We start from the raw sequence: 13,967 nt of genomic DNA, 5'->3' as shown, positions 1-13,967 counted from the left end.
GGACGATTAATTAGGCACGGCACAAGCCCCCCCCAAGAATCATTCAGGTTCCACATGAGAGGTAATAGACATTAATGGAGGCTTGAGTTTAAACAAAGTCGTCACCGTTCCCTCTCAGCACTGAGGCTGCTACCGAGGCGAGCGTACGCTAAATGTCAATGGAGGCATGGAGGGAGCCTGGGCCTGCAATAAGCTGGGGTGTTGAGGAGGGGACGGGGGGACGGGGGGCTCTTACCGTGGCGAATGCAGCAGGGGGCAAGGGGGGCTCCGTTGTGCAGTCCAAGGGGAGCACTTTTGACACTTTCCTTGGCGTAGCGCCTGCACCAGCAGAGGTCATCGACTGTTAACATATCAAGAAGGTCAAGGGTTAATAGATCCTCTGCTCGTGTAGGCGCTAGGTCAAGGGAAAAGCAGGGAGGGAGACACACAGGGGCAGCCAGGGCTCCCGACCCTCCCACCAGCCATCCCTGCTATCACACTCAGTGGGTCAACAAGGGGCAGGCCTGGCTCTGTAGCTGTAATGTAGGCTACAGCCTGAAGCTGGTCCACAGTGTGAAGGGGCTGTCAGCAAGGGCTGTGTTCAACATGGTCCTCTGGCTATACATAGCCATAATGTGTGATATAGATGCAGGGTCACACCCATCACAATCCAACCAAACAGGACAGATTGACATCTCACTCATGGCCAATGTGCCTGGTCAAGGTCCCACAGACTCCGACTCTCTCTGTCAGTTGGTCCATTCAGACCGATGACTGTATGCCCACTCTGAATATTAGGGTGACCAGACATCCCCGATTTCCAGCGACAGCCTGTCCCTGGAAATGTCCCCGATTAGCCCTCAGAAAGAATAAAGCAACTCTGGAAGCTAAATTGAGGCTGATATTTCAATAATCAAAACACTGTATCCAATCAGATTTGCATGTAAAAAATGTTGTCTGTCCCTGTAACAAACTTGTTTGCTCCCATGGCTTTGCCTCAGACCTCATGATAATGTTTGATCGGTAATACACTGTAACCACCGCATGAACAACCATGGCCAACAGCATATGCTACCGACCGTTGGTGACTTTCTAAAATGACTAGATAGTTTTTGTAATCCTAGCCTGAAGCGGGTTAATACATTTCTGTGTTCATTTATAAGTATTTGAAAGGGCTAGAGAGAAAAATTGGTAGTTCCGTACAAAATACTAATTTTCACACGCAGCTACATAACTAAATAAAATGTTTCATTTACTAAATCTGGTCAACATACTGAAGATGCACTTTCGCATCACCAGCTGCTGCTTCAACTTGTATTGACAATTCCAACTGTAGTGCAGGTGATATTTTCAGTAGTGTATTGAAAAAGTATCAAATAAAACTGTTTTAGAACATAATCATAGGCTACTTAATAAATATGAATAGAATATTATTTGATAGGGAAATAACTTATTTGAGTAAATATCCTAAATAGAAATGATTGAATTGTGTCACAAGCCAATTAGTGGCATTATTTTAGAACATTATTGTAACATTTTCACCAAGATAATGAAGCTGCTACCATGTTGTGTTGCTGCCATGCTGTCTTAGGTCTCTCTTTATGTAGTGCTGTGTTGTCTCTTCATGTGTGTTTTGACCTATATTTTTAATCCCCTCCCCGCAGGAGGCCTTTTGCCTTTTGGTAGGCCTTCATTGTGAATAACAATTTGTTCTTTAACTGACTTGCTTAGTTAAATAAAGGCTACATTAAAAAAAATAGGCTCTAATCATGTCATTCCATACAAGTAGGCTTTGTGAAGTTGCAGATGATATCATGATACCTTCATGAATATATATAGATATGCTGTAATTCTACAGGATGTTGTACCAGAAATGCAGTTAGAAATAAATAAATTACCTTTAAGAAAAATATAAAAGTGTAAGATGCTTATGAAAAGTATTGAAATTTCAAAGGAAAAATGAAATGTTTACATACCATTCAATCGCGTTTGCCTATTAGCTCGCACTCGTAAAAATGTCTGCAGGTAGGAAGAAAGGAATCACACAAAATATGCATTAGATATGGACCTTTGCATGTTTAATGTTAATGGACACATTAGTAGCAGTGCATGGGCGGATTGCTTTGGATTCTACAGTGTGCCCTGCAAAGTTACATCTTGATAGTAAACAAAAACCTACTTCTCTTTTAGGCTGTATCGTGTCTTCCATAACAGGGTCGGTAAGTTTTGGTCAAAGCCTTTTCAAGCCGACAAACTCACTTGTTCACGTATATCATATAGGTCTCCTGGTACTAGACAGCACCATTAATACAATTTTGTGTCAATAATTTTATACGGATGCCAAAGGATTGAATGTGCCGCCTACAAAGCTGCTCTGTTCATTGCCGTCGCCATGTTGGCTTGGCGTGTGTCATGTGACCAACACAGGAGTGAAAGTTCAGAGGACGTCTGGTCTCCTACCACCGTTGACCACTAGATGGCAGCAATACGTAATACAGAGGCTGGCTTCAATGGAAGTTGACTTAATATGACATTTCACGTTTGTCAAGTAATTTGTGGGGTAAACAAGTTGTATGCATCATATCTAAACGTATTTTTTTTGCAGTCAATACAAATAGTACAAACGTTTTATTTCATTTTCTGAAAATAAGTGTTTCATAATTTTGTACAATCTCATATCAAAGTGACATAAGAAATGAGCTATGAATTCTCCCCATCTAAACTTGTTTGAAACTGACAGGCATGATCAGTGATTGTGAATACCACTAAGATATGGGTTAAGTGGGACCACCTATCTTTCTTCTCCCCTCTCTTCCAGAGTGTGTAGGCTATGTGCTGACACTAGCAGGGCCAGCAATGGATGGATGTTCACTCATTGACACGGGCACAGAGTGTGGTCACAAATTCAAACTCCTGCCGAGTGGATCGTCCATCATATACCAGACAGGCCTCTTACACTGACACTTAAGTCATGCTCATATCCAACCTGCACCATGATATGTTGATCCACTGTGTATGCTTCCCAAATGGCACCCTATTCCCTATTTAGTGCACTACTTTCGACCAGGGCTCATAGTGCTCTGCTCAAATATAAAGCACTATTCAGGGAATAGGGAGTCTTTTGGGACGCAAGCTATCTAAATGGCTTACACAATTACATGATGAGGTAAAATAACAAAAATCTAAAATTTCAAGGGAGGTTGGGGTCTCCATTTACTTAATCATTTGTAAGAAATGATTTCAGCAGCAGCTTTACTAATGAAAATATATACTTTAACCACTGCCCCTTTAATAGGCCTGTCAATGTATGGATATGACTTTATGGTATAAGGGAGAAAACCACTTAACCTCAATAATAGATCATTGCCATATGAGTTTGAAATACTACATTTTGAGAGAAAAAAAGTATGGTATATAAAGCTACATTATAGCTTTGATTAAAACACTGTGCTGTATGAGTAAGTTAAATCCCAACTAATCTTCTGTACGTATGCGACCTAAATAGCACCGTATTCCCTATATACTGTAGTGCACTACTTTTGACCAGGGCCCATTGGGGTCTGATCAAAAGTAATGCACGGTGAAGGGAGTAGGGTGTCATTTGGGGTGCAAACTGCAGTTGTGAGGCCTCCAGCAGAATGAGGTGGAAAACATGTCAAGGATGCTGTAGACCAGAAGAGATACCATCCGGACTTAGGGAGCATAAGAGCATAGCTTGAGGTAAACTATGGATGATTACCTATCTGAACAGGGAAACACATTACAGGCTGGGCAAATCTTTACCAGAGATAGTCTGAGGATAGATGGGCTCCGATGCCATTTGGGGGGCACAACCAGGTAGGATAGAGGTAGGCGGCTTGGCTGATTCCTGATGGAGACTAGGACCTCTATTGACTCCCTGATCCACTCCATGATAGCGAGATGATTGGCTGAGTCAATGTTGTGTGTTCAACACTAAAACAACAAATTATTACCTTGTCGTCTTTCACCATCGCCATGGTGACACCTGTGAGTTTGCCTTATGTTTAACCTCTAACAGAGAGCAGGGGACTTTTTTGCACGTTGTCCTTACATTGCCTGTCCTGTTATTTTTCCAGGAGTAGGTTTCATAGTGGGTTTTATAGATTTTTCCTGTCATATGACAGGATATGATGATGGGATTATGATGCTAAATATGTGGGCAAAGACCAGCATCCTGGCAGGGTCCCAAATGGCAACCTATTCCCTACACAGAGTACTACTTTTAACCAGGGCTCTGGTCAAAAGTAGTGCACTAACTAGGGCATAGGGTGCCGTTTGGAACCTAGCCCAGCTCACCTGGTATCTGTCGGAGTGGTGGGCGTCTTCAGAGGAAAGAGGGGAGACCACCGGTGACTCTCCCTCGCGTTTGATGTGCACAGACAACAGCATGGACTGAGGAGAAAGAGCAAGACAGTTATTGTGAGAGGAAGAGAAGAGGGGCATGCTGCAGTGGAGGAGAGGAGGACCAACATTACAGTCATCTATAAACCTTCTCTGAAAGACTCAGACGAGCCTCCGACATTACAGTCATCTATAAACCTTCTCTGAAAGACTCAGACGAGCCTCCGACATTACAGTCATCTATAAACCTTCTCTGAAAGACTCAGACGAGCCTCCGACATTACAGTCATCTATAAACCTTCTCTGAAAGACTCAGACGAGCCTCCGACATTACAGTCATCTATAAACCTTCTCTGAAAGACTCAGACGAGCCTCCGACATTACAGTCATCTATAAACCTTCTCTGAAAGACTCAGACGAGCCTCCGACATTACAGTCATCTATAAACCTTCTCTGCAAGACTCAGACGAGCCTCTGACATTACAGTCATCTATAAACCTTCTCTGAAAGATTCAGACGAGCCTCCGACATTACAGTCCTGACCCACTGACAAACTTAATTGAGTTAATTTCTCAAATGAACAAGAGGAAAAGGGTGTGGAAGGCGAAATAGTGCTGACTTTACGGGGAAGAGTTGACAGAGATCCAGCTCTTTACGAGGCTGCTATGAAATATTTGTATTTACAATGTGTTCCTATTAATCAAGGAGAGAGGAGAGAGCAGGGGCTTAAGTGGCCGACAACTATAATCTAATATTAATATGTGAGAAACGGCAGACCCCTAGTGCCGGGACAGTAAATTAAGCATTTGTGCATGGCTTTTTATCCTTCAGGACTGCAAGGTCGGGTAACTGCGTTTTATTTGTGTAGCTTCAGAGGCGTTGAGCTTGGGAAATATTTGTGTGTTGTCTTTTATTAATTTGTTTCAACTGGACTAGTTGCAAATGTGTCAATTAGCACAAGCCCCTGACATCAACTACTACTTATAATTCTACTTAAGTGTAATAGTGTGTTGACTAACATACAGATTAATGGCAGTGTTAGATACAGAAGGTGCCATGTTAGTTAGCATGTGCCGCTCGCTTCATCTCGACTCGCCGTCCAGTTGCCCCCTGGCCCCGAGAATTAAGAGGCGTGGGGCTGGCATGGAGTTGCTATGGCGATAGCGTGGTTGAGAGGGGGCGGGAGGCATGTGTGAAGCGGGAAAGGTTAATCCCCTTTAGAACCAGTAGGCTCGTCTGGAAGGTCTGGAAGGCAGAGTGTTCACATGAAGCAACAGCCCCTGTGATCCTCAACCAGCCTCTTCATTTTTCACATGGTGTGGCGGAATACTAAGCACCTACTGGGGAATGCTCAGTCACGCCTCGCTCAGATGGCCTGTTCTGTTCCCTTCACCCCGGTCCCTGTTCGTTCCCTGTTCCCTTACTCCCACTCTCCTCACCTAACCACGATGACTCCTGTTCCCCCAGCACGTGTCTGACTCTCCCGTAGCCTCTGTCTCTGACTCTGAATCAGGCTCTACCAGAAAGTAGTAGTGAGGAGCAGTGAGCCTGCAGGCTTACATAATAATTTGTAATGTGTGCTGTTACTACAGTACCACATCTGTCTCCAATCTCTTAGAGAAGATCTTATGTCAAGTGTTATTGAAGTGTTGTGGTTGCAGTTTCACCTGATACATCTAAAGGCTTTTCCTATGGGGTGTTGCTATAGGCCACCAAGTGCTAACAGTCAGTATCTAAATAATATGTGTGAACTGCTTCATCGTGTATGTAAATAGAGAGGTCTAATTTCTTGGGGACTTGAATATTGACTGGTTTTCATCAAGCTGTCCTCTCAAGAGGACGCTTCCTCATTGTAACCAGTGCCTGTAATCTGGTTCAGGTTATTAATCAACCTACCAGGGTGTTTACAAACACTACAGGAACAAGATCATCCACATGATGTATTGATTTACTACTATTGTAGAACTTTGTTCTAGAGCTGTATCCGTACCCATTGGATGCAGTGATCACAATATAGTGCCTATATCCAGGAGAGCCAACGTTCCAAAAGCTGGGCCTAAAATAGTGTTTAACAGATCATACAAAATATTTTGGTGTGACTCTTATGTGGATGATGTTAAAAATATTTGTTGGTCTGATGTGATTAATGAGGAGCATCCAGGTGCTGCACTTGATCAAGTTATGACATTGCTTCTCCCAATTATTGATAAACATGCACCTGTTAAGAAACTGACTGTTAGAACTGTTAAGGCTCCATGGATTGATGAGGAATTGAAAAAACTGTATGGTTGAAAGAGATGGAGCAAAAGGAGAGGCTAGTAAGTCTGTCTGCACATCTGACTGGCTGACTTACTGAAAATGGAGAAATTATGTGACTAAACTCAACAAAAAGAAGAAGAAACTGTATTATGAAGCCAAGATCAATGATATAAAGATTGATGGAAAAAAAACATTGGAGTACTTTAAATGAAATTATGGGCACAAAGACTAATTCAACTCCATCTTTCATCGAATCAGATTACTTACTCATCACAAAACAATTTGATGTTGGCGATTATTTGAATGATTCCTTCATTGGCAAAGTGGCCAAACTAAGGCAGGAAATGCCAACAACAAACAGTGAGCCATCATACTCATGCATTAAAAAAAATGAATAATGAAAGAAAAGCAAGTTTGAATTTTGTAAAGTTAGTTTAGGGGACGTGGAAAGATTATTGTTGTCAATCAATAATGACAAACCTCCTGGCATTGACAACTTCGATGGAAAGCTACTGAGGATGGTAGCTGACTCTATAGCCACTCCTATCTGTCATATCTTATATCTGAGCCTAGAGGAAAGTCTTTGTCCTCAGGCCTGGAGGGAAGCCAAAGTCAGTCTGCTACCCGAGAGTGGTAAAGTGGCCTTTACTGGTTCTAACAGCAGACCTATCATCTTGCTACCAAATCTTAGCAAACTGTTACAAAAAAATTGTGTTTGACCAAGTACAATGCTATTTCTCTGTACACAAATGAACAACAAACGTTCAGCATGCTTATAGAGAAGGGCACTCAAAATATTCCACTGACACAAATGAATGATAATTGGTTGAAAGAAATTGAAAGTAAGAAGACTGTTGGAGCTGTACTTTTAGATTTCAGTGCATCCTTTGATATTATTGACCATAGCCTGTTGTTGAGAAAATGTATGTGTTATGGCTTTTTTACCTCTGCCATATTGTGGATTCAGATATATATACTATATCTAACAGAACTCAGAGGGTTTTCTTTAATGGAAGCTTCTCTGTCAAACATGTAAAGTGGGGTGTACCACAGGGAAGCTCTCTATGCCCTCTACTCTCTTCAATTTTTACCAATGACCTGTCACTGGCATTAAACAAAGCATGTGTGTACATGTATGTTGATGATTAAACCATATACACATCAGCAACCACATCTAATGAAGTCACTGAAACCCTTACAAAGAGTTGCAGACTGTTTTGGAATGGGTGGCCAGTAATAAACTGGTCCTGAACATCTCTAAAACTAAGAGCACTGCATTTGATACAAATCATTCCCTAAGTTCTAGACCTCAGCTGAACCTAGTAATGAATGGTGTGATTGGTTGTTGATCAAGTTCAGGAGACTAAATTACTTGGTGTTACCTTAGATTGTAAACTGTCATGGTCGAAACATATAGATTCAATAGTTGTAAAAAAATGGGAAGAGGTCTGGCCGTAATAAAGAGATTATCTGCCTTTTTGACACCACACCCCAAAAGTCCTGCAGGCTCTAGTTTTATCTTAGCTTGATTATTGTGCAGTCATATGGTCAAGTTCTGCAAAGAAATACCTAGTTAAGCTGCAGCTGTCCAGAAAAGAGTGGTATGTCTTGCTAGTCATTGTAATCAGAGGTTTAATATTAATACTATGCATGCCAGTCTCTCTTTGCTGACAGTTGAGGAAAGACTGACTTGTTTTTATAAGAAACAATCTGTTGGAAATTCGAAATAGTTTAAAAGTCAGCTTACACACAGCACTGACACACACACGTACCCCACCAGACATGCAACCAGGGGTCTTTTCACAGTCCACAGGTCCAGAACAAAATCAAGGAAACGTACAGTATTATACAGAGCCACGAGTGCATGGAACATGCATTTTACATAGCGCCAGTTAACAACAAACCTGGTTTCAAAAAGCATATAAAGCAACATCTCACGGAACAACGCCTCTCTCCTCTGTATGCAAATTGTAAAGTCTGTATTGTCTTTTTCGTCTTGTTCGTTATGTGTCGTTTGGACCCAAGTAAGACTAGCTGTTGCCATTGGCGTCGGCTAACGGGGATCCTAATACATCAAATAAAAATGTCCATGATATATTTTTATGAAGTTCATCCATTTCATCTCAACCCAGTAAATGTCCTCCGAAATGGCAGTTGAATGAAGAGTAGAGGAAAAACTGTTGAGCACATTAAAGCGTGTGTCTTTGGAGATATTGATGATATTAAAGGTCCCCTTTTACCAGACAGGTACAGTGATCATTACAGACAGACATCCTTCATAGCATCTTTACCCTCCACAGGGACACATGCCATCAGCAAATCGTACCTTTAATGGCAGAGAGACAATCAATCTCTCCCTCTGTGCCAACTGTGGCTGGCTCTGCTTGGCCCTGCTCCAGACTACAGAAAAACTCATCTCATTCACTCTCTCTCTCTCTCTCTCTCTCTCTCTCTCTCACACTTTCTCACTCTCTCACTTTCTCGCTCTCCCTTCACTCAACACATCCACTGATCCACATGCCCCTTGCTCACAGCTAAATGTGGCAGCATTGGAAGAACATTAATGAAACCTCTTATTAACGTGACATAAGAGAGACATACCCTATTTCAACAGAATACAGGAATGCAATGTGGCTTGGAAGGTGTCTCAAAGTGAACACTTTGAAACACTGCATTGCACCGAGGAGTTAGACCCAGTTAGAGTCCCTTTTTAAGTTATTGATTGTACAGTCCTTTGTCCCCATATCCTTTGGTTCTTATTGGGGGCACACAGAAACTGCTGTCCAGGGTCTCTTGGACCTGTTCTTTAATGAGGACTCAGACAGTCATGAAACCATAGGAAGTGCATCTATGGCCGCTTCTTCATTTCCCCTCTCCCCTGCCTGCTGGAGCTTGTCCACTGGGCTAGACTCCCGGTACAGACAGTAGTAGCTTAATACCCTTCCTTCCAGAGGACCTTGATGAGCTCTGCTGATTTTCTGAAGTACATTAGCCTAATAAGGCCTCAATAGTTGTGAGGGAGAGCCTGAACTGGGAGCTGGTCAGTGGACGATAATGCTCTTATTGGAGCTATGGAGTCTGGGAGAGGTTCTGCTGGTTTATCATGAAAGTCTCCAAAGTCCTCTTACCTTAGGAGTTCCTGGAGCCACACTGCTGTCCTTGTGTCCGTGTGATGGGTTCTTACTGTAGGAGAAAGGGGAGAGACCAATTACAACAGGTTATTGGATCTGTATTTTTACAGTATGAGTAGGTTTGGATGTTTCCATCAAATGGGAGTTGCACAACATTGAAATGTTTTGTTTTGTTGAGGTTATATAGCTTTCTAGGAAGCCCTCTCCTTTTGCATGTGTGTGTTTTCTGTGTCTGTCCTAATATAAGTAATATTCTTCTCTCTATCCTTTCAGGTGACACCTCTGTCCTCTGATGACGCCCCTCTTTTAACACTCAACTCTGTTTAAAGTCACACAGAGAGAGAGACAGCACTGTTTCTCCCCTCACTCACTCAGGCAAAATGCAATACCCAGGGGACAGCTCAAACGGTCACTCAGTCACCAAGAAACACAAATCACACTTTTAATCGTCTGCAGGATTCAAACCCGCCCACATTTTCTCCCCCTCCTCCCAGCTCCCTCTGTGCCACTCAATCTGCCCACCCTTGGGCCATGCTGTGTTTGAAACAATTACAGCTCAAAGTAGGACTGCTAAGCAGATTTGGGATATAATTTTTTTATTGAAGTAATCATTCTCTTGGATGCTCCCATCCACCCCTCTCCTCCTGTCCTCCTCTCCTTCTATCTCACTGCCGTCACTGAGCCAGTGGCGGTAGCAGGGAATAAATGATGTTGCTGTTATTTGATTTGTCAGTGAAACGCCCCGCGCACTTAGGACTTTGAAATATGTTGAGGACAATGCGCTGGCTTGTAAACATTGTATTAAAGAGGCGGAGGAGAGGAGAGGAGAGAGGGATGGATATAAAAGAGAGAGAGAAAGGAAGGGAGGTAGGGTGTCTGACCAACGGGGGGCTACATCAAATCACAGCCTCATCGACATTGTGGATTGAAGATGACTGATTAGAAGGCCGGAAATATTAAAAAAGCATCAGACGACAATGGGGAGAGACACATCAAATCAGATCTCTCCCTGAGACCTTAATATCCCTCCTTCCCTATCCTCCTCCCTCTGCATACATAGACATACAGTCCTTCTTTCTTTCCATTTTTCTATTTGTTTCCTGCATATGTTCTGTTCGTTCACTTTCCCCGTCTAGCTTGTCTCCCTCCTTTCAGTCTTTCCTTCTTTCACTCCTCCTCCCTATCGCCTCCTTTCACCGAGACGCAGATACATTTTTATGAGCCTCACAAATGATGTGCCGGGTCTAAGTGACAAAAAAAGTCACCCTTGTCATGTTCGCTTTGTGTCCTACGCGCAGCCCCAGATGCAGAGCGGCTTTGACAAGGCACTGAAATTCAATTTGCCCCGGTCCTAATCCAACAACGTGATTTGGCAGGCGAGCGTGTCCCCGGAGTGGACAGCTGGAGAGGGGAGGGGTGGCGGCGTGGCCTCACAGAGGAGGCCACAGATAAGGTGTTTCAAGAAGGAAGCCAAGGATATCAACCAAGGTAAGCAGGAAGTAAAGATCTCCAGAAAATCTCCATACATATCCTCCTGATGTGGTAACATCCGAGTGTGGCTATTGGTTGAGGTTCAGGTCAGCTAGGCAACCAGAGATAGTTGTATTGGTGTAATGAATGGCAGGTGAAGGCAGATTCAACCACTCGCCCTGCCTCCTTCCATAGGTAATAAGCCTTGTCCCCGCCCCTGGCCCCTCTGTGGAGGCACTGGTGATTGATCTGCCAACCCAAATCAGGGCTGGGCCTTGAAAGGGGATAAATCTCCACACAGGCTCTGTACTGTTTGTGAGATAATAAACACACTCCCCGCCATCATAAATCCCCCATCCAGGCAGGCAGGCAGGGTAACAGGGAGGGAGGCAACATTAACTGGGCTGTGTCTCTATCTGTTTCTGTGCTGGCTGTGTCACACTCATGTCATCCCTCCACTCTGGTCCAGCAGACAGTACAGGAGGGCCTGCTGCTTTTAGAGCACTGTAACTAATGTGCTGCACTATCAATCTGGATGAGAGACCCCGGCCACACTGCTAGAGACACACCAAGGGAGTGGAGAGGGAGTGGGGTGGAGTGGGAGTAGGGCACTAACAGGTCAAAGGGAAGTCACAGCCAGGGTTCATTCTCAGTGTTAGTGGCTGAGGGTTGAGAGGACGTCCACCATGTCTTACTTGATTAAAGAGTTGTAAGAGCCTAAATGAAAAGGTGTATTTGTATCTATTGCACACTGGGAAAGAGAGCGGTCTGGGAAAGTGTGAGGAGGAACTTGAATAGAGAAGAGCAAACAAAGACAATAAATATTACCTACATACTCTGGCAGTGTGTAATGCTCGCTATCTCCTGATTGTCCAGTGTTTCATTCTTTCTCTTTATTTCCTCAAAATGCCATAGAAACAATAAGAAAAGCTGCCTTGTTGTTTAAGGTGGCTGTCTCTACTGTACATAGGGAGCGACAACAAGGGGATTAAACATTGAGGTGCTGTTGTCACAGTGACAGTAAGGTGACAGTGAGGAGAGGGAGAAAGGGAGAAAGGGAGAGAGGAGAGATGAAAGAAGACAGAGACAGCGGGATAGGGAAGGAGTGCAGGTGCGGCTTCTTGCAGCTTCACACGTGGCCGTTTCAATGAATTTTGATTTGAACGCTTGGGCAAAAAGCTTCCAGCCTGTCATGTCAAACCAATGAAATAGTTTTGAAATGAGCAACAAAGCAAGGAGAGAAAATTGACAAGAGATGGAGAGAAAAGGGGGGAAAGAGAGGTTGCCGAAACAAGATGGAGTTCAAATGTGTTTTGTTAATGAGAATGTGAACAGGGGAGCGGATTTACCAGAAAGTAGAAGTGCTTTTCCCAGTCAAGGCTATATAATTCTCCATAAAGCAGTAGAATCAGTTGTTAATGTGAAGTGAATATGCTTGATGTTTCAGCCCATGACTCTTTGACAGCTCTGGCAGAATGCTAAGCTTTCATCTCCTAGACTGTTGGTCATTTGGCTAAAGGGGCCTGATAGGATGCCTTTAGAATAACCACTACACCCCCTCTGCTCCTCCTCCTCTCTCCCAGACCCATCCAAAACAACTCCCACTGAAACCAAATGTCGAGAGAAGGAGAGCGACATTTGAAATGTCTTTATTCTTTTGGAATGTTTGTGAGTGTAATGTTTACTGTTAATTTTTATTGTTTATTTCACTTTTGTTTATTAGCTACTTCGCTTGCTTTGAAAATGTTAACATATGTTTCCCATGCCAATAAAACCCTTAAATTGAATTGAAATTGAAATTGAGAGAGAGAAAGGAGGAGAGAAGAAAGGAGAGGAGAGAGGATGAAAATTGAATAAGTCCCAGTCAGGGGGGAAGGGGTTGTAAGCTCGAGATAAAGATTGCTTTTCGTGTCGTTTGCCACCTAGCTCTGGCTCGCTCCGATGGAGGCAAATGGATTATGTGGAGGGGAGGGGTGGTGGTGTGGAGGGATATGTAGATTGCTCTGCCCCTGTGAGCAGGCTGATGTGTAAAGGGCATGATAGATTTCCATTTCCATACATGAGGAGTGGAGGCAGAGGAGAGGCGAGGAGAGGCGGCCCCATCGGCCAAGGCCACTTGGGACCAGCAGCTCTGGCAGCTAGTCCCAATCTCACACACATCCACTCAGGGCCCCTCACGGCTCCTGACAGCCCCCATCATCTGCCTAATGCTACATCTTAAACAGCCTCCTCCATTTTACATGCACTCAAGTCTCATTTTGTGCAAAATGAAACGCTATCATTAAAGGGAGATTTACTACAAATTGCCACAAATTCGCCATGTCACTTCCAATGATCTGTGTGCCGATGTAGCGCTGCTGCCTCGCCCGGCAACGGTGTCAGAGCAGGAAGAATGGGACAGCGGAGTGTGGAGAGAGAGACGGAGGGAGGGAAAGAGAGGGACAGAGAGCAGGAGAGGGAGGGTGGGGGAGAGAGAGGGAGAAGGAGAGAGAGGGGGATGGAGAGAGGGAGAGAAAGAGAAAGGAAAAGAGAGAGAGAAAAATAACAGAGATATAGAGAGAGGGATGGAAGAAAAAGGGGGGGGACTTCCCTGCTGTTCTTTAATGATATATGGATGGGTCAAATCCAGAATCTGTGCTTTGTATGGGGTTCCACAGGTTATAGGCCCATTGTGGCAGAGCAGAATGGGGTTTACACAGAGGTAGAGATCACCATCCATCTTGAAAGTACATTTCAGCTGTACAGTGAGAGGCATTATTGAAATTC

General features: G+C 43.7%; 1 protein-coding gene and 1 pseudogene across 8 annotated transcripts in view; both read right to left on the bottom strand.

Annotated features, from left to right (window-relative positions):
* The window catches only part of LOC118402102 (E3 ubiquitin-protein ligase RNF220-like), a 171,510-nt gene that overhangs the window by 26,555 nt on the left and 130,988 nt on the right, over positions 1-13,967 (bottom strand). For 4 of the 8 annotated variants that reach the window (XM_052476961.1, XM_052476960.1, XM_052476964.1 and 1 more), the window contains exons 4-6: positions 9,729-9,783; positions 4,297-4,392; positions 1,956-1,998 (exon numbers count right to left, since the gene is read on the bottom strand). In XM_052476961.1, the coding sequence (XP_052332921.1) occupies positions 1,956-1,998; positions 4,297-4,392; positions 9,729-9,783 (194 nt within the window). Of the gene's footprint in view, positions 1-235; positions 341-1,955; positions 1,999-2,158; positions 2,407-4,296; positions 4,393-9,728; positions 9,784-13,967 lie in introns of those variants that run through there. The other 4 variants (XM_052476957.1, XM_052476958.1, XM_052476962.1 and 1 more) reach the window with 2 other exon arrangements.
* Positions 1-13,967, bottom strand: part of LOC127911033 (general transcription factor II-I repeat domain-containing protein 2-like) — a 236,247-nt pseudogene that overhangs the window by 216,359 nt on the left and 5,921 nt on the right.

Source organism: Oncorhynchus keta, chromosome 23 (assembly GCF_023373465.1).
Source record: "Oncorhynchus keta strain PuntledgeMale-10-30-2019 chromosome 23, Oket_V2, whole genome shotgun sequence".
NCBI lineage: Eukaryota > Metazoa > Chordata > Actinopteri > Salmoniformes > Salmonidae > Oncorhynchus > Oncorhynchus keta.
This window is presented reverse-complemented; position numbering and strand designations above follow the sequence as displayed.